Source organism: Anopheles merus, chromosome 3R (genome assembly GCF_017562075.2).
Source record: "Anopheles merus strain MAF chromosome 3R, AmerM5.1, whole genome shotgun sequence".
Classification (NCBI taxonomy): Eukaryota; Metazoa; Arthropoda; class Insecta; order Diptera; family Culicidae; genus Anopheles; species Anopheles merus.
The window spans coordinates 40,516,197-40,541,827 of record NC_054084.1 but is presented as its reverse complement, the minus strand read 5'-3'; the positions used below and the strand labels follow the sequence as shown (position 1 = coordinate 40,541,827).

The 25,631-nt window shown below is 46.0% G+C and overlaps 1 protein-coding gene across 6 annotated transcripts; it reads left to right on the top strand.

Moving 5' to 3' along the window:
- The first annotated feature begins 322 nt into the window (after positions 1–322).
- On the top strand, positions 323–25,178 carry LOC121595449. 6 transcript variants are annotated; one of them, XM_041919445.1, is made up of 7 exons: positions 323–415; positions 2,958–3,188; positions 14,962–15,209; positions 15,328–15,503; positions 16,206–16,455; positions 16,565–16,711; positions 17,156–25,178. In XM_041919445.1, the coding sequence occupies exons 2-7, from the start codon at positions 3,124–3,126 to the stop codon at positions 19,501–19,503; spliced, it is 3,234 nt and encodes a 1,077-aa protein (XP_041775379.1). In that variant the 5' UTR covers positions 323–415; positions 2,958–3,123; the 3' UTR covers positions 19,504–25,178. The 6 variants fall into 6 exon arrangements, with proteins under 6 accessions (XP_041775379.1, XP_041775378.1, XP_041775377.1 ...); XM_041919444.1 differs by having other exon boundaries at positions 325–424; XM_041919443.1 differs by lacking the exon at positions 323–415 and adding an exon at positions 517–655.
- Positions 25,179–25,631: the final 453 nt, after the last annotated feature.

The following is a 25,631-nucleotide window of genomic DNA, read 5'->3' as shown; positions in this document are numbered from 1 at the left end:
CCGCGTCCATCAGCTCTGACGATGATGGTTTGACAGCTATTTTACAGTACGTAACAAACAACACTAACGATAAAGGAAGGTAGCGATGGAAAAATAAATTACATAAATTGCTTTTCTACATTTCGTGCTGATGGTTAAATGTCGTAAGAAGCATATCTTTTCGGAGTGTAGTTAATTTTTCATTGATTTTATTGCTCGATTTGTGCTTACGGTGCTGAAGTATGATGAACGTCACAGCTTAAAATGCAGGAACCTGCGGTCGGCGTTATGTTATCTGTCAACTACTGTAGTTTTGACAGTTGTCCAGTTGCGTTATGGCAGATGGCGTACCGAAACAGAATATTCTCAGAATTATGCATTTCTTTTGTCACGAAGTATTGTAATAATTGTTGTTAAATGCTCCTGGCTAAAGAAAGTATGTGTGGTATGTATTTCCATACACTAGTTATAAAAATCGTACAAAATAGACACATGCACACACACATGCATGCATCGCTTGACCGTGAAGCAAAACGTCAGTGGCTGGAAGTCATCATTCATAAACACGGGCAAAACCCTCCTTTATTGTTTTCCTGTTCGTTGTTGCGTACGGTTGTGTGTATGGCGAGTGTTTTCGCGTGTGCCGTGAAGCGAAAAGCCTAATCGTTGTACCTCTGTAAGCGTGTGTGTGAATGTTCTGCAGCTTCTTGCGCTCAACTGTAAAATGTTATTCTAAATGGTAAATGTCCGCGCGTTGCCTGTATCGTTTGTACATTTTTTCGGTGGTGGAATTTGCCCAGCGTGTATGGATTGTGCGGGCGAGTTGTGCGCAATCCGGGGTATAGGGGAGCCTTTTTCTGTGTGCTGGCCCGTAGAGTAGCTGTGCTGGAAATCCGATCCAGTGCGGCCGAAAGTGAACAAAAAGAATTGCCAAAGCGCGAGATTTGCACCAAATATCGAATTGTGTGTGTGTGTGTGAGGGAATGTAATTCGGAGTATGGGAGGTGGTGCTTGCGGTGTGTGCCGTCATCCCGTGCCGCGCATGTTCCAGAAGGTGTGCTAGAGGGAGGGGGGCATATTGCCTGGAACGGACGAGTCTGGAGGGGCATGTTTCTGTTGAATGTTCTGTTCCCGCAGCGCCCATCTCGTGTATTGGTGTGTTTTGGTTGAAAAGATGACACACAGTGCAGTGTGTCGTGGTTTCAGTGACGATCGGTAGGGACAGTGCGGTAAGGGAGACTCTAGTTGGCTAGGGTTAGTTCTGTACTGTGAGCATTCTATTTTCGGTGGACGCAGCCACGAAAATATGTACCAATGGTAATAATTTAATTATATATCAGCGCTTGTATTTTCGTGCCGATTCTGTCGCCCTCCCGTTGCATGAATATATATGTGTGTGTGTGTGTGCCTGTGTATAGGAACGTGTTCTCGCCTGTCGGGTGCAACTTTGCTGTGCGTGTTGTGTGTGCGTGTGTGTTTGTGTTGCACATTCGTTTAGCAATGGCGACGGATTGCTAAGATCCTGGACCAAAGCAACCTTCAAGTGCGGGTTTCATCTTCACCATGGTCAGCAAGAACAACAACAACACTCAGCCTGTGATGATCTTCTGGCGCTTCATGCGCGTGTGTGCGTGTGCGAAGGAATGCTCTCTCTCTCGCTTTAACCTATGCACGAACAGACGACGGAGTGCTGTGCTATGTTTACATACACACAAATGAACAAGGGCCGACCCGATATCGATTTTCAAGGGCGTGTAACGTATAGCAGTGTCAATATACTTACACACATACCCCCACACACACACGCAGACACACGCACGGTCAGAGTTGTGAAGGGCGTTCGCCGCCGCCGTGCGTGATAAAAATTGATGGAAGTAGAAACGGGATGAATCGTGCGTGAAAGAGAGCTGTAACCAGCGGCTGCGCGAGAACGCGTCATCACAGCGCGTAGTGTAAATGTGTGTGTGTGTCTGTTTGTGTTCGTGAGGGGGTGGAAGGTGGATGTTCGTGCGGCCACACCGTGAGTGTTGTTTTGGGGCACACACCGTTCGATGATCTCATACTTTTTTGGGGGAAGCACACACAATCGCGCGAAATCGCCTGCGTGTGTTGGCGGAATATGGCCTACTATAAATGTATTTTGCTCTTTTCTTTACCCCTTTCTATTTCTTGTGTCACATTACGGGAGTACCCGTGGACGGGGGGATCAATTTCAAGCTCCCACTTATCGTGCCTGGACTGGGGGGGATTTTCTTATATTGATTTCTTATCTGACATCTGCCCTCACCACTTCGCTGGGGCTGTCAGTTTTGTTTATCTCTGTCCCGTGGCTGTGGTCCGCGCGATACTGCCCACAAAATGGCAGCAAGAGGGAGCGGAATTTGAAGCTTTATTGTTATCAATCGCAATGCCTGATGGGAATGGTAACTAAAAGAAAGGAAAAAAAATACACAGCGGCCCACCCAAACAGATAACAACCACCGAACCCTCTCCGAATCCCAGTGTGCACTGTGTGCAGGCGCTTCTCCAAACTTCCAGCAGTGTATGTGTGTGCGGTTGTGCGCACGGGTAGCGTGTTCGTGCAATTTTCCGTGTCGCTCTCTCATCACTGCCCGTGTGATTCACGCCCGCGGCCTGCTTCGTGGCAGAGATACACCAACCACCGTGTTGTTGTTGTTGTTGATGTTGTTGTCCGGTTCCTGGTTTGGGAATTATCAACCTTGCCGTCGTCCTCGGTCGCAGTGTGCACAGGGTGTGGTTTTGGTGCGGTTTGAGTGTTGGTGGTGTGGTGTCCATTACGTTGTAAGTGCGCAGCACCACTCAAGACGCGAGATTACAGACGGGTCCGGTTCCGGGTTACGTTCTGCTCAACCAGATTACGTCTGCGCCATAGGCTGCTACGAAAAAACCAAAATCCTTAAAATTGTTCTTGTAATTGTAACACGAGTCTGTGTTTGCTCCCTCTTTTGTTGTTGCAGGCAGCAGTAGGAAAGCGTGAATGCTAGAACGAAGCAATAGTGTTAATTGATAAGGCCGAATTTTTTTAACACCAGTGCGAAATAGTGTTGTGCAAATAATAAGCGGGTAGAAGCAGATTAAATGCATCTAGTGAAGGACGCAATTCCCGGGAACGTGTGCACCTGAATGAATAGAAACATGAAGCGGCAGCTGGAAAAGTTCAAAGAGGAACTCAAATCGAACCTATCCCGGTAAGTTTTGGATTTAAGGCTGCCATGTCCTGTGCACTTAATTGCTATCGAAGCATATCAAGAGATACTGATTCTTAATGTGAAAACCCGTTCCTAAACCTTATTAAAGGTCATGTGACTTAGTCTGAACTCATAACGGAAGTGGAACTGATCCTGAACTCTTACACCGATTCTGAAACTGATCCCAAATTTATATCTGCCCTAAAAATTATCCAACCGGTCTTATAACTGATCATGAAGCGATCTATATATCGGAAATGTTTCTGATCTGATACTAGCTCAGTAATGTCTTCAATTTATATCGATTCTGGAACTAAGTACGTTAGATTTTTCTTCACGTAATACCGTGTTGAATTGATATCTGGAGTTAAAAATGTAATTAAAACATTTATCGAACTTGTACTGAACTCAAACTGGTCCTCAAAGTACTCCCTTTTTTAAACTAGCGCTAGTACTAGTAAAAAATATAGCTAGATCTAGCGCAGTAATGACATAGATCGCGAATCTGTACCGGTCCAGGGAGCTGTGTGGTACCTACTTCGATCCTGCAAATGATTCCGCAGTTTTCGACAGTTTTTTTTCGGAAATTCATCGTATATATCTTATCGTAACATTAAACCTGATCTACGTAGCTATAACGTACTTGTACTAGTAGTACAGTAGTAATAGTACAATTGTACATCGAGCAGAGAAGAGAAGAGATGAATTCTGTATCAATCTCGACCTACACTGCACGAAAACATGTCAATTGGCAATCAGTATACGGACGGCGAACGGATTATGCGAACACTTCACGTTGCGCGAAACATGCTTTTTGGCACCCTAAGCAACACAAGAGCACAAGGGAATGGCGCACCCAAAGCAGAGCTCCCTACCTCCTACGAGTGGGTCTCTTGTTTGGTGTATTACATTTTCGTTCCGTTCGCATATTAAACGGCTTTTACCTCATTTGAATCACAATTTGGCAAAATATCCGCAAGCCCCGCACAGCGCAACCTTCTTTCTCCCGAGCCGTCGTGATTTCCTCCGTAGTAGGGGATTTTCTTCCTCCTTTTTTTCGATGCTTTCTTTCCCTGGACCGGAAAGAGAGCCCTCTCCCACCGATTGACCGTTCAAAAATGCAAATGAGGGCGTTTATCCACTTGCGGCGGTAAGCGCAAGAAGAGTGGCTGCCTCAATCAATTTGGGTTTGCGCTCAATCGTTTCTGCAGTCGGCTCGAAGCGACAAGAGAAGTGTTTTGTGTTGCTGTTGAATTAGGAGGGTATGAAAAATGTATCACTTCATGCATCATCATCATCATCATCATCATGGTCCATATGCGAGGAGGAAGAGCGGTGGGAAAAGCGGAACCAACGAGTATTGAACTTTTCACGGCCATCGTTTACGGCTCGTTTTTGGCGAAGAGGAAATAAGGGACGTGTATTGACCAAAGCAGACCAGCACGATGATGACCCCCTCAATCAGGTGCGCAGTTACCATCCGTTTGTGTATCATAAAACAATCACTAAACGAGGTGACCCTGCCTTCCCAAACGGCCGCGGCACGCCCGGCGACTGGAACGAAACGTTTTATTGCCCTACGGAAGGGGAGAGACGTCGCTGACAGCGTTGCACGCGGGGTGTATGATTTCTTCGTTTTCACGCTCAGCTCGCCGAAACTTTTACTGCCTCTGGAGCGAGTAGGGGAGAGAAGGTGGTGCCCGTGCGAGTGGACGACGTTTGTGGCCATATTTGTTTTGATTACCTCACACAGCTGCTACTTCAACTTCGTCACACATCGGAGACGTCGGTGACTGCTGTTGATTGTGGTTATGTGATAATATGCGTGCAGCATCGACCGGCACCCTCTTCCCATCCCGTTTGCAAATCAGTTGTGGGAAATCTAGCACTGGCCAGTCGCCGCAACCCAATGTGTGTGTGTAACCTGTTGCTGTTGCTGCCCACAACGACCGACGGCCACTACAACGGGTTGCCGCGCAAGCCGGTTATGTTGCACTGACCGGCAAATCTGGTTGTCTCTCGCTTCGGGAGATGGGCAGCAATCGGATCGAAGTAGTACCTCCTGGACTTTGATGTGAGCTCTCGGGGGTTGTGTGATACCTCGGGACAAACACATGCGCACATACATTGATGGAAGATGCGTTAACAAGCGTAATCTATCGCAATAGGTTGTGGTTGGCATGCAAACACATTTATCAGGCATGTAATGCAGAGAAGCGAATGAGAGTCAAATTTTCGCTGCAAATTGGTTTGGTGGTGTAACGAAAATAAACAATGTAATAACTTCTTTCTAAATAAGAATCGATAGAGATACAGGAATGAATCTAATGAATCTATATATTAGTCTTTGGTGGACTTACAAACCCCCCTCGTCCGTTTAAATATTGATCTCATTGGTTCAAAAGATTCATTAAACATGTCATATTCATCATCACAAACATGTGGAATGTATAGGCGAGTCGGCCAGTATCTAGATTAAGGCATCTTAAGCAGATGATATCACTTCGGAGTGGTGAAATACATGGCAAACAACCCACACATATTTTATGGTTTAATTTTTGAAGATCCCCCGGTTTCGTTTATCCAAATTGCTTTTGTACAACACAACATCTAATCATTGAGCAACCCCAAGATGATTGAAAAAAATACAGCGATTAGATTAAATTTTTCATTTACGATGTTATTAACTTACGAAACGTATGAAATTTAAATCTAAAAAAAAATAATCATTTTTCCTTGTATACTTTCATGAAACGAAGACTCATGAAAGATTACAAGGATCTGATCATGAATCTGATCAGGATCTGATTATAAGGAGGATCATGAAAGATTACAAGGATCTTTTGATGATCTTATCAGTATTCATCATTAGTAATGTAGTAGATCGTGGAGACATGCAGTAAAAATAATAAAACATCTGGTAAAAAGTTCCCTAATTTTTTTGATAGTTTTAGATTCAAAATGTATGAAACAAATCAAAACAAAAATAATGCTTTTTTCATTTCATACAATGGCAAACCGTATATAAAGTACGTTTAAAGGCATGAATGCGAATCATGCATGAAGGTAATTAACTATTAGAAGAAAATGGTATAAATTAGAAATATTGTCTAGATGAACATAAACTAATCATTATGTTTCATATTTCAAAAAGCTAAATAATAGCTGGGAAGCACTAACAAAACAGTTGAACGAATTGGATTAGGATAATTACTACTCCAACATTATTTTCAATTTAGACAAACAAAATGAAATACATTGCAGACCTCAACTTAACTAACATTCGGTTTTAAAATTGTGGTCATGCAAAGAGCTTGCCCCACGAAGCATGACCACAATTTTAAGAAGCTTTGAAGTGATTGAATAATCTTCAAGGTTTTGAACCGTCTTGTACGTTTCTCGCTTTTGCTACTCTTATCGGCTAATTAAACAGACACAACCTCTAAGATGGTTGTGGTTGATCGTTCCAAATAATGAAAATAAAATTAATTTGCCATTTTGTAGCTTTTCCCCAACAATGAAACGAAGCCATACCGTTTTTGTTATGCTTGTCCGAAAGAAGAATCTCGCAAATGAACACTTTTTTACCTTGTTCCGAGCATAAAGGTACAACGAGCTCACTGTTGTGTGTTGTCTGATAACGGGTCCAGGAATCGATCCAAGTCATGTCTCCGTCGGTGTGGTGTTACGATGTGCGCAGATGGAAATCTTATCAGCTCTACATTGCCGTTTTGGAGTGTGTCTGATAAGCGGCCATGACTCAAACGCCGTCCCTGTGACCGCTGTAGCCTTTCCAAACGGCAGTTGTATGTATGTGTGTGCTTGTAGTTGTATAGGTGCTTAAGTGTAGTTGTTTGCCAAAGAGGTGACCGGTTAAGAGAGTGGGAAATGGCCCTGAAAGTCGTTCGATAGGGATGGTTTGTGTAGCGCAGAAAATTGAATGGGACCCATTTATCGCGGGGTGGTTACCACCAGCTGGTGCCGTTGACGCCGCCGGGCGATTACAATTTATGGTCCAGCGCTAGCCAGCAAAACCATCAAATGGAGCATTAAACGTACCATTTAATATGATGCATTTTTCAAGCTTTCGTCTCCCAAAAAATCAAACCCTCCCACTTAAGCACAAAGCTCCAAAATTAACATGGAGAGTGGGGCGGTATGACGATCTACTAAATCGTCTCACACACCGGCTGCCCCTCCCCGGGTAACACCAAACGCCAACCACACCACCAAGCCCCACGGGTTTGTTGGTGGAGCTTAAAACGGCAATCGGATGACGAAATGAGGTGGCGAAGAATTGGATCGGAAAACTTTCTCGATTTACTGGTGGCCGGTGTCGAATCTCGCTCACTCTCTTGCATTGGGACGTCCCCATTACCGGGAGTGCCCTTAAAGAGTTACCATGTTTGCGAGAGGGCGAGAAGGAGAAAGGAGGGAGGGAGCAAGAAAATGGCCAGTAGAGTATCCCGCAGGGCATTATGGGGTTTGATCAGTTCTCCGTGCTCCAATTTTCTTTGAACACATTTCACGAAAAAAGGCAAACATGTAAATGAGACTTCCGTTGGAATATCTTGAGATCTTTTTTTCGTGTTTTTTGTTTGCGTTTCGATCTGGACAACCCTTTCCATTATTGTACGGCATGGGCGGCTGGAGAATAGAGGTTAATTTAAACCGGAAGGACGTGGATCCCGGGCGTGTTGTGGACGGTTACATCCGTTGAAGCATTGGAAACAGCGCCTACAAGAGAATGTTCCTTTTTGAGGGTTCTTTTTATGTAAAAAAACTGCTCTTTTTTTGCTAGTAATTGCCTTTTTAGCATCTTCATGCTCGTTAAGATCCGTCCGAGATTGTACCAAGTTGGTTGTGCACTGTTCTATTTGCAGAAGCATGGCAGTAAGTAGACAAATTCGAAAGCCAACAGGAAGCCCCTTGTTTCGGTCGAGGTCGGTTCAGTACTAGACTCTGCCATGTGATCGACTGGAACACATGGTAGAGACTAATAATATTTCATTGCGGTATTATTATTAGAACTTCAACACTCTAACTCCCCAACAAAGAGCCGGCAACAGACACACAGGCTGGGTAAGATGGAAAATCGGGTCTATTACCACGTTCAATGCAAATATATGTAGCAGCAACGTTTTTCGGCAGCAGAAAGTCTAGCTTTCCCGGGTGTACTGCGATGACAGACGCACGGGTGTGACACATTCCAGTTACGGTATACGGTGCTGGAGGTCTTTAAAACTGAAAAGAATTACCTTCTAACCAGCCCTCTCTACGTACGCTGAATCGGCGGCGTGTCTGTGTCTAGCTGAAGTGATTTATTTTAAATCAACGCACATTACTATTACTTGCACACGACGCTGTCAGGCAGACAGTGTTAAAGTAGAGGAACGTTTCGGGGTTTGGGTTCCGTTTGCGTGGTCCAAAATCGGGTAATCTTGTAAATTTCCACTCCCTACACACAGACACAAAAGCGGCCGGGCGGGTTGGGTATGAGTAAGCCGTAGAAATCGCTTGCATTTATGCGACCGGGCGTACGCCGTTCGCGAATGATGGCAAAAACGGAAAAGGTCGCTGACGTTTTGCTGTGCTCACTCACTGGCTGGCTGGCTGGCTGGCTGGATGGTGTGGGTTGGCCAGAGACCTTTACTTTTCAGTTTTAGACCCGACCCCCGTGAAGGAGCGGGAAGAAGGAGAAGTGAAGCGCAAAGCAGCAGGATTAGTCACGAACCGGAAGCCTTCTCGGTATGACGACGTCAACGAAGAGGCGACATCCACTCTGCTGGTGATGGTGATGATGATGATGATGATGGTTTTGTGCACTTTTGTGTGTTGTCTGGTCGTTCTGTAAAATAGAAATGGTGGAACAACACAATGCTGCTCGAATGTGTAGGGGTAGAAGGGTTTGCGAAGGGTGTGTGTGTGTGTCGAAGAGCGCGGAACCCATCCGGAAAGGCTAAAGAAGTATGGCTGAGACTTTCGTTTTCATTATTTTTAGTGTGTGAATTTGTCAACCGGTTTCGGGTGACTGCGCCGGCGACGCTCATTAAAGGTGATGTTTTTGGGCTATGTGATGAGGCTGTGCTGAAAAAGATGATTAAGTTATTTAATGCGATGGCCGTGTCATCATTTAAGCTGCTTGTCAGAATGCTGCAATGGAGGGGCATAATGGTTATGAATATTTATTCATAGCACCAACCTCACCAACAATGTTGTGCAGGGGAAAAGCGAATTATTCGATCTTTAATAACTAATGCTGTTGGCAGATGTTACACACTTTACAAGTGATCTCACATTGTTGCTTCTCGCTTTTGCTGGCTTGCAATCGCCATTTGAATGCTATTTGTGTAATTTCAAGTGTGATTTGCTGTTACCCGCTTTCTAGTCATTGCTCATCCCGTGGATTAGCTCAGTGCAGATGCATTAATCATTTCGATTGTGACTTTATTTAATTATCACGCTCCGGGCCGTCGTTAAAGCCAAAAACCCCCTGAACCGTTTGGGCATAAGATTTATGTACTATTTTTAGGGCGATGTAGAGCCGATGTGGAATTGCTCGGTCGGGCTGTAAGTGGCAATTTCCATGAAATATACCGAGAATGGGCCAAAGAATGACCAGAATTCCAAACAATCGATTTGCGTTGGAAACTTGCTCTGTTTAGAGCTGGAATGGAATTTTCTCGTTGGAAGTCTGCGTTATATTACTGGCAGTTTGCCAACGTATTTTGGTCCGTTGGCAGACGCATTAAACCTCAATAGCAGCAGCACCAGAACCAAAAGACCAACTCACCCAGTGCAGGTCGCCGAATACGGAACGGAACGAGTTTTATAGGTCGGTCCAATAATGTGCCAACACGGAGCAGACAAACATGGGAGATGGACGAGACTGAAGGAACATGGCGGTTGCACCGGTCGTCGACGGGTCATTTGGGCTCTGATGTAGGGCAAACATCAGCCTGAATGTTTGCTCAATTAGCTAAATTAGCCTACCATGTTACACACATGTATGTCATCCGGGTTCGATCGATGATACTGTGAACCCTTCGGGCTGTGTGCGTTCCGTGTCTGATTGACGGATTAGGACGGACGAGGGGACAAACGGCTCAAATGAATGACTAATTTTAGCTCAACTTTTGTGCAAAGCTGCAATGAAATTAGATTTACATGTTCTCATCACACCTCACGACGGGATTTGAAATTGAATGCTAATAATTTCAATGACCTTTTCATTCAAGCCAAAGTGTGCCCGGGTATATATCTCCACGACTAGCAGACGTAAATGAATTTTATGTAACAGAAGATGCAGATAGAAAGCAAAAGCAATAGAAAGTTTTTTGGGAAAATACACAAACCAATATCATTCCTAAATAAACAAAGCCCGCCGAACCACTATCGATTCGACAATTCAAATCAGTTAAACTCGACGAACAGTGTTGTATCTCTCTAAAAGTACAACCACATGATGATGATGATGATGATGGTGGCTGTTCGTCTCGTCCAGCAATAATTGCATGACTGTTCGACTCGATTGCGCTAGTAAGGGAGGGATTGGTTGCGTCTGCTTTTTTCCCTCTTTGCGGAAGTAACTCGCCAAAAGATGGAGGTAAAAAAAACTCGATCCTCCTCATAGATCAATGATCTTCTTCGATATGCACAAGATTCAAATTGGATTGGTGGGTTTTTCGGGGCGGTGTATCTCCAAAGGGGAGTGGTTTCGAGAGGAAGGAAAAGGCGCGTAAGAAAACAACCAACATTATCGCTTCCTCAACCGGAAAGCAAGCCACACGGCAGCGTGCTGCAATCGAATTGTTAACCGCCGGCGCTCGATCATTCGCTCGCAATGTTGTTACATATTTTCTATGTCCAGGGGCCCGTTCGCTTTGCTTCGCTTTACCCTTCGTTTTGCCCCTGCCCAGTGTCTGTGGGGTCTGGTGTGTTTGTGTGCTCTTTGCGCGCCGTCTTAACAGCTGTTCGTGTCGATCCCACTGGGCCTGGGTTGGTGATGATGGGACGATCCGCATCGATCGCGTTTCGTTCCGTTTCGTTGGGAAGCGAATGCTGTGTGTATAGCGTCTGCGCTTCGAATAAAGTCTTCAGTTGGGTGTCGATTTGATTCCACCGCTTAAAATCCCCCCATCCGCCCTGGACTTGGCTCTTGCTTCGATGAAAAGCCGTTCAGTTTGGAGGAAGATTATGCTCAGCTGCGCACTGTTAGTTGCTGTTTTTTCCTTCCCCTCTTTTTCATCTTTTTTAGTCGATCGATCGCGCACTTCCTTATGCTGCTCGTTCGTTCGAGGGGCGCGCCACCCACCCACCCACTGATGTAATCGGCGGCGGAACAGCATGCCCCGCACGGCGCTTGATCCAGTTGGGGGTTTTGCGTTTTTCTAATCGGAGCTGTTTCAAGTGTTGTATTCTCTAGTTTGTTGCGCGTTCGTTCGTAACGCCCCGCTTGCACCACGCCACACCACAATGGGAGTGCTTTTTTCGGCTAAGTATTTCTTGTTTTCTTGTTCCGATATAATAACGCACTTCCTTTCCGCACTTCCCGTACACACGGGTGCGATGGGAGAAGAACGAGCCTGTTGCATCGGATAGCTCCCACAGCGCCCTGATCAGAGAGAATGAATGCAACCTCACAAACACTATCACACACATTCGCGTATGCTGCGATCAGTTGCACGATCATCATGCCGTGGGGTGTTCATGCATAGATCCGCGGCGGGAGAGTTGCTTTGGGTGGTTGAGGTATGGGATGCGGTTTTGTCTTTCCAATTCACACCCTTTATTGTTGCGGCCCGCAAGAGCATATAAATGGCCCTGATTTTGTTGTTGTTGTTTGCTCTCTGCTGTTTTGTTTTCATTCACTCTCTTCTCGTTTGGTTCACTGTTTTTTTTATTGTTTTGTGCAGTTCGTGTGAAATTTATGCTTGCTAAATATTTACCTTCGTTTTTTGCTTCATTTTAGCTAAAGTGTGGTATTCATGCCTTCTGGTGATTGCTTGCCTAGTAGGTTTGTGTGATATTTCTCGTTGACCGAGTTAAACAAAATAGGCAAAAAAAAAAAATACAAACGCCAACAGCTTCTATGCACGTGCGGGAAACTTGAGACACACAGAATATGGAGCCTCTTTCCCTCTAATGAGCTGTTTTGCAATCAATAATGGAGGGGCAGAGGCCCAGAGGCAGAGGGTTTTGTGTTCTATGGGATTTTTGACGTTTTACAGATAGGAATTTGTTTTGTTTTCGATTGCCACAGGCTAATGGAAGAGGTTTAATTTGATTTTGTGGGTAAAAAGCCTTATTTATTACAGACACTTATGCGCACGTTATCTTTTCCATCTAAAATTTGAAAACATGGTGGTGCAATTTTTATGCTAGCTTGTCCGTCAAAGTTAATTTCAATATGTAGGTGCCAAAATGGTTGTAAAAATTAATGATATAAATGCATTACCCCTCACATTTAACTTCATTATTCTTCTTCATGGGTTTTGCAATATGTTAGCGTGATCCCGCAGTTTCGTTTCCATATGATCTGCTGTAGTGATGTACTCTTTAGAGCGCACCTATGACTTTGATCCGAATCCGGCTATTGGTAGTCCGATTCCGACTCCGAGCAAATCGAAACCATTAGTTTCACCCGGAGTCGGAGTCGTCCGGAGTCGTCAGGAGTCGTCTGGAATCGTTCGGAATCATTCGGAGTCGTTTGGAGTCGTTCGGAGTCGTCCGGAGTTAGGGTCATTCGCAGTCGACCTGAAGCGGAGTCGATCGGAGTCAACAGAAGCCGTGCGGTGCAATGGGCTTGTGATCAGGCATATCATTTCGTTGTATTTTTTGTCCTTCACTATACACGAGCACTTCGTGTGCAGGCCTTTGTTTCGAAGACCGACTCCAACTGATTCCGGATGACTTCTAACGACTCCCAACAACTCCGAACGACTCCAAACGACTCCGAACCACTCCGGATGACTCCAAACGACTCCGGATGACTCTGGATGATTCCGGGCGACACTGGAAAATGCTGGGCGGCGGGCCTACCTTGCGGACGCGATTCCGAAATTATCGGAGTTGGATCGGAGTCGACTCCTGATTTTTGCCAACTTTACCCATCACTAATCTCCTGGGTGGAGTTTTTGAGCACAGTTAATCAAACAAAAAGCTTGTAGCATTTAAGTACTCTTTTCTCACAATTCTATTTTAAATCGCTAAACAAGAGAAGCAGCAAAAAAGTTCAGACAAATTATTTTTACACCACACAACTTTCCAGCTCATTGCAGCAATAATAAAAAAGAGATCCACAACAATTGGTGGTCGCGCGCTTCCTTTTACCACCGGTGACAGCGTGCCGAGTGATCGTTTTTCACACATATGTTGTGTTTGTGTGTGTGCGTGCATGTGTGTCCCCTTGTCTCCCGGCAGGAAGGAAAAAAGCTGTCGAAACTAATGACGTTCTCACGAGTCACGGTGGTGTTGTGATTTGCTGCAGTCGAAAGACAAAAACCAGCAATAGACCGCTCCGCGTCAAACTGCACCCAGCACAATCCTCCCTGTGTGGCCGTGTGGTCGTCGTCGTCCAGAGTCAAGATGCACTTCATTTCGTTCGACTTTGTGTGTCGTGTCTTTGTTGCCTGTCTGGAAGAGAAACGATCGCTTTAGTTGTCGGTTATGTGGGTTTTAATTGTTGTGCTGTGGTCCGCCGTACTGTTTAGTGCAATTACTAAAGTCTACCCTTTTCGATCCGAACGGGAACGGTTGTTTTGTCGTCTTCGCTTGCATTCGACATTCCCTTCCCTCTTCTCTCGGTGTGTGTGGCTGTGTGTCCCAGGAGAGTGCGGGGGATAATTGTTTCAATTGGAGAAAAGATGCTTTTCGGTTCGGCTGTGTTTGAGGTTGTGTGGAGCTATACACCAAATCAAAACGTTATAGTTGTAAAAAGGAAACACAACAGCATTAGAGACAATTCGGAACACAATAATACTTCTATTGTGTCGTTGTTGTAAGGGAAAATTGATACTTAACTCGAAACAACTGAAAAACGTTTGCTTTTCGCCTTGAGTTTCGAGCCAACTGGAAAAGAATAAATCGAGATATTTTAAGCGTTTCTCTAATAAAATCTTTAAAAATCCAAAATAATCAATTAAATCGAATGAGCGAGCGCCTATTGCATAAAATATTTATGGTTATGAATGACGTCTAACGTCCCATCCCGTTGAATGATTAAATGGGCATTTTATCGACCAATAAATATGTGATTTTAAAATGCACACACCAAACAGCTGACCTTCGTCTCAGGGTGTGTGTGTGTGTTTTTTTTTCTTTGTAAACAATTCACAGCATTTGTTGGATCGTGTTGAATCGTGTGTCGGCACGTTCGATATCATTGGCCATTTTTAGAACATTGTATCATTTGCGCTACTCAATGATGACGAACCCCCGGTTGGTTGCCTGTCTCTCTCTCTCTCTCTCTCTCTGCCTCTGCGTACTGCTAGTCGTTGCGTTGCATGTGGAATGTGCGAATGATTTCTTGAACCCTCCAATGCCTCGGCAATGAAGACGGCGAGCAATAAGAATTGGAATGGGGAGAGCCGCACAAAGTGGTTAATGACAGTAAAGGATGACCATTTACATGCGAAGTTTACATTGAGCCGCACGGGTGCAGCAGTGCACTGCACCGGACGATGCGTAACCTTCATGAATTGCTGGCAATTAATGCTTCATTCTTCTTTCCTCCCTTCTCTCTCACATACACAAACACATACATACAACCTAGGTCCAGCAAGGCGGAGAAGAATGCGGACGGGCTGCAGGAAATCGAGCGTGAGGTCGACCGGTACAAAGACATACTGCAGAACCTGAACAAGCGGATAGCGACGAACGTGTCCGCCGGCCAGCCACAGGATGCGGTCGCGCGGGAGAAACGCTGCAAGAAGGTGCCCGAGTTCCAGCTCGGCCAGCTGATGGAGGAATCGGTCAAGGATCTGCCGACCGGTCTGCTGAAGGATGTGCTGGACACGTGCGGTAGGTTGGCGGCGCGGCGGGGTCGCATCGGCCAAGTAAATGATGGGGCTGTTGGATGATTATTTAATCAAAATCGTTACGATCCTGTTTTCTCTTTTTCGTCTCGCATTCTTTTTAGCACGCGTCGAGAAGCGGATAGCGACGGAGATAGTGAACAACGAGGTGAACGTGGAGAACTCCGTCAGCAAAAACCTCAACGACATCATCGAGCGCCACTTGTCCACGATCCAGAAGCAGAAGCGCGTCGTCACCAAGTGCCACCAGGAGTATGAGACCTCCCGGCAAAAGTATGATGTAAGTGTGCCCGAGCGGCGACTCATCGGCTTGACTCATCCGGCCCACTCCCAACCTCCTTTCCCCCCCGTTCCTCGGCATAGTTTACTTTCCAATCGCGGTGTAGCTTAACGCATACAGATAGAGAGGGCTTCCCACTCCTCCCTATCCGTATAGATGCGTGCTGTGTGCAAATGCAAACATGCAAAGCGTGCAAAGCCCACTGGGCTGCACTTGGAGCACTTGGGGTATCATCTCGGTGCGATCGGTCGCTTACAAGCACACCACCACCCCAAGTAACGACGAGAAGCGGCGGATGGAATGTTGAGCTGTTGGCTGCTGTCCTCCCCCTCCACCCAGTACAGTGCCGTCTCCCTTGGTGCCACCGTTGCACAGTTATGATTCATCGGCGTTCGTTGTTGCCTTCGCGGTGATGCATTTGCTTGCGTCGTTGTTTTCGTTCCCGTTTTGCACTGTACGCTACAGAAGTGCAAAAAAAGAAGACTGATTCGCTTTTATCGTTGGCAATGATCCAACGCGCGCGCGTGTTACTTGGGCTGGCTGTGTAAGTTCTTTGAACTGTGAAGCGACCAATTTTACTTGCCATTAGGAACAATTTTTCATCCATTTCATGCGCTTCTGCTTGTTCGGTTCTTGCTTCTAACATTTGCTTATGGTTCTTGCCATTTTGCGTTTCTTTTCCTTGCACCCTTCGCTCCTCAGTCGGCCCAGCGGAACAGCGATCAGGCGGGAAATCAAGCAAAGATCACCCAGTTGAAGGATGACCAGGAGGAGCTGCACACCAAGCTGGAGAAGGAGCGCGATCTGTACGAGTCGTACATGTACGAGCTGCTGGCGGAGGAGGAAAACATTGCCCTGTTCGTTAAAGAGTACGTGAAGCACCAGGAGCTGTACTTCACCTCCGTCCTGCGCGAGATACAGCACACGATGCGCAGTATGGATGGGTTGTTCCGTAAGTTTGCAGTTTGCTCTCTGCTTCCAGCGACGACGGGTTGAGACACAGCTTCGTTTTATTCATGGGCCACCGTCTTTTTTGCTATCCTCCCTTTCCTTTTTCCCAGGTCGCAATAACAAGCAAATCTTCAACACGCCCCTGCGGGATCATCTGAAGGCGACGGATCGTAAAATTGCTTACGTGATCGAGCTGTGTGTTTGCTGCCTGCTCGAGAAGGGCCTGTACGAGGAAGGGCTGCTGCGCGTCGGGTGCGGTAAGTTGGGGCGCGCGTGTGTGCAAGATGCGCCACGTGAAGATGAGCACAGCCGGCTTCAATTCGGTTTAACCTCGAAGCAATTGCTGCCCCATGGCTGCGGGACGTCGGCCGGGAGCATCGTTTCTTCGGTTGTTTATTTGATTTGATTTGTTTCTTGAAGCTTGAAAAGTCATGACGCTTGATATGCAATCTCGCGACTCACGAACGTGATCGAAGCAAAGTTAGATTTATTGCCGATTGTTTATTGAAATTTTCCCTATGTTTTCAAATGAAGGGGGCAAATGGAGCGATAAAAGCAATATAGATGAGATCGTTTGATTTGTGCTGTCTTTTGATTAGTTGTAGGATGATTTATTGAAAAGAATTGAAGCCACTGCACGTTTTATGTTTGATAAAACAAAATTGGTAATGACATTTTTCTTTCTTTCCCTCTACTTGTAGCTTCCTCCAAACTGCGACGCATGATTTCGGCGATCAACGCAAACTACGTGTCACCACCGCTCGCCGACAAGTACTGCGATCCGCACGTCGTAGCGGGCGTACTGAAAAAGTACCTCCGCAGCCTGCCCGACCCGCTGCTGACCTTCGAGTTCTATCCGGACTTTGTGCAGGCGGCGCAGAAGCCAAGCGATGCGCAGCGGAAGGCCGCCATCCTCGATATCGTGAACCAGCTGCCGAGGGAAAACTACGACAACCTGCGCTACCTGACGAAGTTCCTGTCCTACCTGGCGGAGAAAAACCAGGAGAACAAAATGTCCCCGCAAAACATTGCGATCGTGATGTCACCGAACCTGCTGTGGTCGCCGAACGAGAACGAAAACTATATGGACCAGGTGAACAGTACCGCGACAGTGAACACGATCGTCGAGGCGCTCGTCGCCGACTGGGCGTTCTTCTTCGATGGCGAGGTGAACTTTTACGTCAGCATGACCCGGGACGCACTATTCCCGGACAATGGGGGGTTCCCGGTCGACAAGGATCAGCACGTCCGCAGCGTTCCTAGCGCGCCCGGAGGCGATATGATGTCGCGGTCGATGTTTGTCACATCGTCGACCGATCGGGGGCAGCCGACCGTTGCCGTGACGCTGACCGGTGGCAGCAGCCAGGACGAGCTGCGCATCGGCCGAGGAGAGGGCGGCGGTGGAGGAGGAGGCGGAGTGTCACATTCCCGCAGCAGCAGCCACGATACTAGTCTTATTCTAATCAATAGTCATAGCAATCACAACAGCGGCAACAACGGCGGTAACAGTGGTGGTGGTGGCGGCGGCAGTACAGACCAGCTGAAGTATCGCAGCCAGTCGAACAGTTCGCTGTCGGATCATTCCAGCCCGCCGCAAGAGTACAGCCCGAAGCTGCCAATTCGACGAAAGCACAACAAGCAGGTAGCACCGACCCCGCCGGACAATCACCACCAGCACCACGGCCGCGGCCAGCGGGAGGTGAATAATAAGCTGCAGTCTACGCACTACTTCAAGCAGCTGAGCGGTTCGGGCGTCACGGGCTGCAGCTCGGCGAGCGGGCACAGTCACAACGGAGACGGAGCGGGGGACGATGGTTTCGCGTCGCTACAGCATCACGCGTACAAACAGGCGCAGGCCGAATACGACCGGCAGCCGATGCTGCGGGCCGAGAGCCACGACAATCTGCTGAAGCTGAAGTCGACCGATAAGATCCCGCCGCCGCGGCCGGCCGCCGTCAGCGTGGACAGTCAGGTGCTGGGCAAAATCAAGGCCAGTGTAGCAAACAGCATCCAGCAGCAGCAGCAGCAGCAGCAGCACCAAAACAAGCAACCAAATGCTCCCAATTGTGATACAATTAGCAGTAGTAGTAGTAAGGAGAACAAGGAAAACAACAACCGGGCGGCAGCAGCATCGTCGTCGTCCTCTGTCTTTCCCCCGCTGAAGCCTGTTGCCCTGCCGAGGACCACGATTCTCGGTTCGTCCGCGAGATCTGCCGGCAGTGCGTCGAATGGGAACAACAATAACGACGACGGTGGAGATACCGGTGCCGGGACGGGTGGATCGACCGCTGGCGGCGGAGTAGGAGGGGTTGTGATACGGGAGAAACCGGTAATACCCGAACGGCCCGCCACGCTAATGCGCCCGATGAGCTTCAAGGGTTCCATTCCGGAAATATCTAAGGTTAGCGAAGGTACCAACACCATCATCAGCGGTCTGACGTCCGCCAGCTCGCTAAAGAAGGCGCAAAGCTTCCGCGGTGAAACGACGACCGGTGGCAACCGGATAGGGGCGTCGGAAAAACCGATCTCCTCCGACCTGGAGCGGGGCACGCTGGAGCGGACGCAGATCTACAACATTGACAAGCAGCAGGTTGCATTCATCGATGTGGTAGAGCGATCATCGGACGAGGATCAGGGATCGGGTAGCACCACCACCACCATCACCACCAAGCCAAAGCATTCGAGTACGCGCAAGGACAAACCGGAACCCGTGGCGGTGAATCACGTGGACACGCTGGCGTCCTCCTCCGTTTCGGCAACAGTTCCTCAGGGCACACCGCCTCTCGCAATGATGGAATCAACGGGATCGCTCGGCAGTGACGTACAGTCGCCGGTCAATCCGCTGCCACCGAGCGGGAACTACGTCAACAATGCCAGCTCTACTGCTACTGCGAATACTACTAGCAGTAGCTCTACAACCACCACCACTAGTCTGCAGCACGTTCCACAGTCGCCGCGCGGCATCGATCCGAAGATCAAGCGGCCTCAGGTCCCGGCACCGCCACCGCCGGTCGGGCGGCCAAAATCGTCCGACTCGACCGATTTATAACAGTTCGGGGAGGTGTTGATTTAGAATACGGCCCCGGTGAAGCCCCGGCGCCGCCGATGATGCACACCGAATTCGCTAAGCGGCCGTAAAAGGGTTCGGCGCGGCGCGCACCCAGTGGTCACAATCGCTATATATTCTTCTTTTCTTCCTCTTAACTAACTACCAAAAAAAAATGTTGCTAAGCTCTGTTCTTTGTTATTAGGACTGCACACGCCGTTTCGTTTCTTTCAGTTTCGTTAGCAATGTAGGACAATATTTGGTTTCCGTTGCAGCAATGTTGCTATACGTTGCGTTTTATTTACCATTTAACGTTGAATGGGAGGGGTGAAACTAGTGAAATGTTGTGATTACGATAGTTAAATTAGAGAAAGGGAAACAATAGCTCGAAACGACAGCGTAAAATGAATGAAAGGAAGCGATAGTAAATTAGTGCAGGGTTTTCGAAGTACCCTCCGTACATTCGTTTTGCTTCACTTTTGCAAGCAATCTTTTCTGAACATCATATGTACGTGCGAATTGAATTTTCACAGCGAAAACAAAAAAAAACACTTGAACTATGACGTTGCATGCACTGAAAAATTTAATTGTGCGACCAAGTTCATCGCAATTCTGTAAATCATACATCACGACACCAGAAGAACGAAAAAAACAGCAGTCGACTGAAAGAGATTATCCATTTCTTGTGAAATAGCTTAATTGTTGTTACGTATCAGCATTAATTGTACGCTTTTCCTCCAGTACACATTCCATATTGTGCACTTCCCAGAGAAAAGGCCATCAGTTTGTTTGTCACGAAATAACGGCCGCACGGAAATGAAGGTTCAGGAAATTCTTTCTTTTGTTTTTTTCATCGGACCCAAAAAGCGATAATTGGACAAAGTTTTCTCGGAAAAGGTTTTATACTTTCCTGTCCTTCCAGCTTTTTTTTTTCCTCTGGCAAAGCGATTCAGCTTCTAATAGATAAAAGTACGGGAAAAAGTAACTTACACGGAACGTGTATATTCCGGGCATTCGGGTGATGTTAAAGCAACCAACCATGTGGAAGACGTTACAATTTTCACTACGGTCGCCATTCTTTCTTTTACGCTTACGCCGGCGGACCATTTGATTAATGGCCAAGCGCGCTCTGCGTGCAGTTGCAGTATGGGTGTGTTAGTGCGCATGTGTGTGTGTGTGTGTGTTTGTGCTCCGTGCATTCGCGATTTATCGTTCCCCGGGACGGAAATTGAATTTTACGGCCAGCAGCCGAAAAAAAGAAAGTCGCGTAAGAAATCGAACAAGAAAACGGACAGGAACTAATGAAAGTGTAGCGCGCGAGCGTGTTTTAACTAAGAACAGTCTTTCTTATTTGGCGCAAAGCAAAACGCAAAAAGTAACATGATAGGAAAAATGACCAAAACAACACTTCGGTGCACGCGCTTACAAGACAGCGTGCAGAAAACAGTGCTGTTCGAGAGAAACCCGGTCAATCTCAGTGCTGACCATGAAAAATGGAGAAAGATTTACACACCCGAATCCTTGCTTTGGACGCGCTCGCAGACCGCTACTAACAAAAGCGATGACTTTCAAGAGACTGCCGCTGAACTGCTAAAGTGAATTTGTTTTTAAAATTGGCAAAATAGGGGATTTTTTTATTATTCAAGGAAAGGCCACAGAGGCCACGTCAAGGACGATGCTGGAAGTGTGTGCAACGGAAGCTTGTTATTGAAATCGTGCAATAGCTACAAAACGATTCGAACTTTTTTACTGGCATTACCTCTGGGAAGGAATCGAAATATGGTTATGTGTTAAATTGACGTAGTTTTGTGGGAATGCATTGTACGCCGCTGAGTTCCTAGTTTAATTTAGCTACCACAGGACAAAAAGGGTTCGAATGGAACTAAGGTTGTTCGACGAAGGAATGTGTAGAATGTGTTTATGATGAATATTGAAATATCAAGAGAGTTCGCGAAAAACTCTACAAAGAGAACGTTTAAACGGTTATGATAGAAAAGATTACAAACATATGATAGATACATTTAAAAAGGCAAAACAGAAACTGGAACAGGAATGGAATCAAAAACATACACACCTCAACATATCAACAACCAACTGCTTGTTTGAAACAGTTCACATTTAAACTAAATTGTGGACGCGACATCAGCAACAGCAACTTAAATTATCAACCTAAGCTTTGTAAATTCCAGTGCATTAACTTTGCTTGCGGCAATGTACATCGCGAACCGAGCGCTCTATATATAAATGCATTTTATAGTACTGTGCAAGTGGCAAAAGCTTCAAATCAAAATCAGTATTGTTGATTACACATCGAGCTAACCGCGAAGCTCGCCCTCCGCGCTACGGTGCAGCAGCGCGCGGTTTAGCGATAATCTTCCTGTTTTCCCATCAGAACCCGGAACCAAAAGTGTCCATAATTTACATCACAATCAAATGCGCTCCCCCACCTATCTACTTTACACTGAAGCAGGGTTTATACAAAAACAACTATAAAAAATGCTGTGCGATGAAATTACCTGCCCACATGCCAGGAACGTGGGTTGTAACACAAGCCTCACAAGCTTTGCCGCGCATATGGGGAACATGAGGCATCGGCAGGAGTGTAGTGCAGGCGCGCGGGCAATACTACGTTCAAATTTCATCAACCCGTTCGCGCGTCATGTGCGGTTTTGGTTGCGAATTACTGCGGAACGCAGGAACTAATTTCGATCTCATATGAAATGCACCGGAAGAGTGATGTGTGCGCTATACTGCTATGCCGCATAATCCCCCTTTTTTGGGGCGCACACACGAGCGAGGTAGGAAAAAAAACAAGTCCCAACAATTTCAGTTGCCAAAATTTCAAAGCATACGCGGGCAGTTGATAAAGCCGGACACATGCGATGGATTTGTGTGTGTGTGTGCGCGCAAGAGAGCGTCGTTTTTATCACCCTTTTCGAGCGCGCGAACGTGTGCTCCCGTCCCTATTTGCTGGACAGTTGAAGAGCGGTGGAAGGTATCACATCCGGCTCGCGCACACCGCGTCCGGGTTCCCTCCGGTTTTTGGTGGCGGTTCGTCACTGCCGAGTAATTAGCATTTAAACAAAATCATCATCAATATTCATTAAAATTTGTTACTCCATTTTAGTGGTTGGTGGAGGGCTTGTGTTGATGCAAAAAAAAAAAGAAGGGCGCTGCCAAGAATAAGCGAACGGTTGCTAACCAACCACCGCCCTCTGCACACGAATCTAGTGGGCACTGTGTGCATTGAGATTTTTCACGTTCGTGTTGCTGTGTGCAGTGCAGATTTTTAAACCGCGACCGGAACACACATACACACACACCTGTCGGTGCCGGAACTGGCAGTGTCCGTAGATAAAACGTGCCCGTAATAAACCGCAAACAAACGCGAAAGAAGAATCGGTTTTGGTGGTTTTGGTGAAAAGCAGTGTTGCGCCGTGTTCAACTGGCGGAAAGGAAGCTAGGTTGTCCGGTGTGTTTCTCACCCCGATTGCAGCGTCAGTACACATCATTATGCTTTTAAGCTGGTACGTAGGGGAGTTTTTTTGTTTCTTTGTGTCCAGTAAGTGCAACGATTGTGACATGATCGGGCATGATGATCATACAGTGAATTGTTTGAAACATGTGATGGAATTGTGAGTGTGTGTGTGTGTGCAATACCGGGGCGGATGGGAGAGAACAACGCATCGTCACCATTCTTTCCCTTGGGTGGAAAATTCACTGCGGCGTATTAGTGGCCAGTACCAGTAGGTGCCACGTTATTGATGTGAAAAGGGCCGACGAGCGCCGAGGTAACACAGTATATCAACTGTGTGTCAATGTGGCAAACCGCCGTCTCTCTCTCTTCTTGCCGCCAACTCTTTCCTTCATCGGATAGGGAACAGTTGGCGGTAAAGGGTGTTGGTGGATGTTTTTGTTTTGTTTTTGCAAGCGTTACTCGCTATAACGCTAATTACGATGGATTGTTCCGGTGGTGAGGAATCTGTGTCTTGTTCGTTGTTTTTTTATCGACGACATGGGGTGTTTTAAAACATGTTTTTAAGCAGAAACATGAACATCTCTTATTTTATAACAGCCTACTGTGACTTGGATAATGAATCGCACAACTGGGCTATGGATTTGCTTTCTCTTTTATCATGGCTTACTGCAACAGCGCAGCGGGTTATTTTTTCTTTTGTCAGGGAAATGAGATTGTTCGATTGGTTCGCTTTCTCATCTCCCACGGAGTTATATAGTGCATTCCAGAGTGATTTATTGTTTTTTTTTTCTTATTTTACTTTACAACGAAATGATATACCCCCCACTGTACTCTCCTTCTATTCCCCGTGGTGGTGTGCCCTAAAGGTTTTGTCTCTTGATAGCTTTCAAGTTATGATGTAATTGGATCTTTTAAACTAATCGGATAACAAAATCTTATCGCAATTCTGCTTTAGGTTAAGCTAAGCATACGCAATGTTTATTATGCAGCAAAAGTAATAAAAACCACTACTCTCTTCATCTATTTATATTTCACCTCTAAGGTCGTCCTTCTCTATCCCGTTCTCTGCATAAGTGCCCTCCCGCTGCGAAGCGAATTCAGTGAAGGAGTTAGAAAAGAAGAAAAAAAACAAAAAAAGCTTTTTTAAAGCATGAAAGTCACTAAAGAGAGGAACTAGAGGAAAAAAAGATAAACATGAAAATGAAGTAATAAAATAGATAAAAAGAAAACTAAAAATCAGTAAAATAAGTATGATTGACGAAAAAGAGTAAATAAAACAGAAGTAAAGAAGGAAACGTGTGTATAGCAAGCGAACTAAAGGTGATACTATTTAGAGTGAAAGAAGATAAAACTAACAGCAAACAAAAAGAATGAAAAAAATGTGCAAAAAATGGCCGGTAACAATTAGGCAGTAAAATGTCGCTATATATGCTTCGTTTTATAGGTTAATAGTTGTGAATTTAATTCAATTATCGTGTCTGTTATTTGCCTTCTCTTTGTTCTCTATGGTTGGCTTCGTGCTTGAACGCTTTAATGCCTTGTATTCGCGAAGCAAAAAATAGAAGCAAGCTATAAGTTAATGTGAAAGAGAAAGAGAGCCCTAATAAGGTCGTAAAATAAACATATACACACACACACATACACACCCAGAAACACATACGCAAAGACATGTTTTGTGTATGGCAAACCGTATTATTACAATCAATTATGCATTAATAATTAAACGCGCAGCATTACTAATTGAATTTAAAGCAGGTGGGACGAAGATGAGGAAAGAATGCGTAAAGGATAATGAAATTTAACTAAAATCGAGCAACAGGCAGGCACACAGCGTGCGAGAAGCACCGTCCGTGTGTCTCGTGATATATGCGGTGTGTTGATGCATTATCGATCAAATGGTAAAACGTACTGTAGTCGATACACATAGGAAAGGATAACACAATGGCGCCTCTTTCCCGAATGCCGCCGAGAGATGTGGCGGTGGGATCGTCCCCGGATGTTGCGTTAATGGGCAACATTAACAAAACATTACGATCAATCGAACGGGCAAATTAAAACACCAACTCTCACACATCCACACACACACACACAAACGGGCCCGGGGACAGTCACCAGGTGTGCGCTGTGTGCAGACAGCATGCACAGATGTAACTAATTATTAATTATTGCAATAAAGCGAAAAAACAAATGTTGATTTTTATTACAGTGAAAATTATTACCATTCTTTTTTATCTATTAATTGTGGCATGGGGAAGGAAAGAAAGAGTGGTGGGAAGGGTAATGTATGGGGAGTGAGTATTGTACTGTACTTGGTGCATAAATAACGCACCACAAACCGCATCGGGCCCACTAATTGATAAGAGATAGAGTGGACTAGCACAGAGTGGATTACATTGGTACACTGGGGCATCAGCATTCGTTGCTTAAGTTATGGTGACCCGCAGTGGTGGTGAGATTTTGCCATATCACTATAGCTGGCGGTATTAGTTGTATACCGCCCCTATGTTAAATGGAAATTATGTTTGAGGTTTTAGTGCTTTGAAGCTCATGAAATAGATTCAGCTATTTAAATCTCGCCTTTTTTATGATTTCTATGATATTTTGATCCTTTAAAGAGCGGCTTGTTGAAAACGCGTTTTACATTGAATTCTAC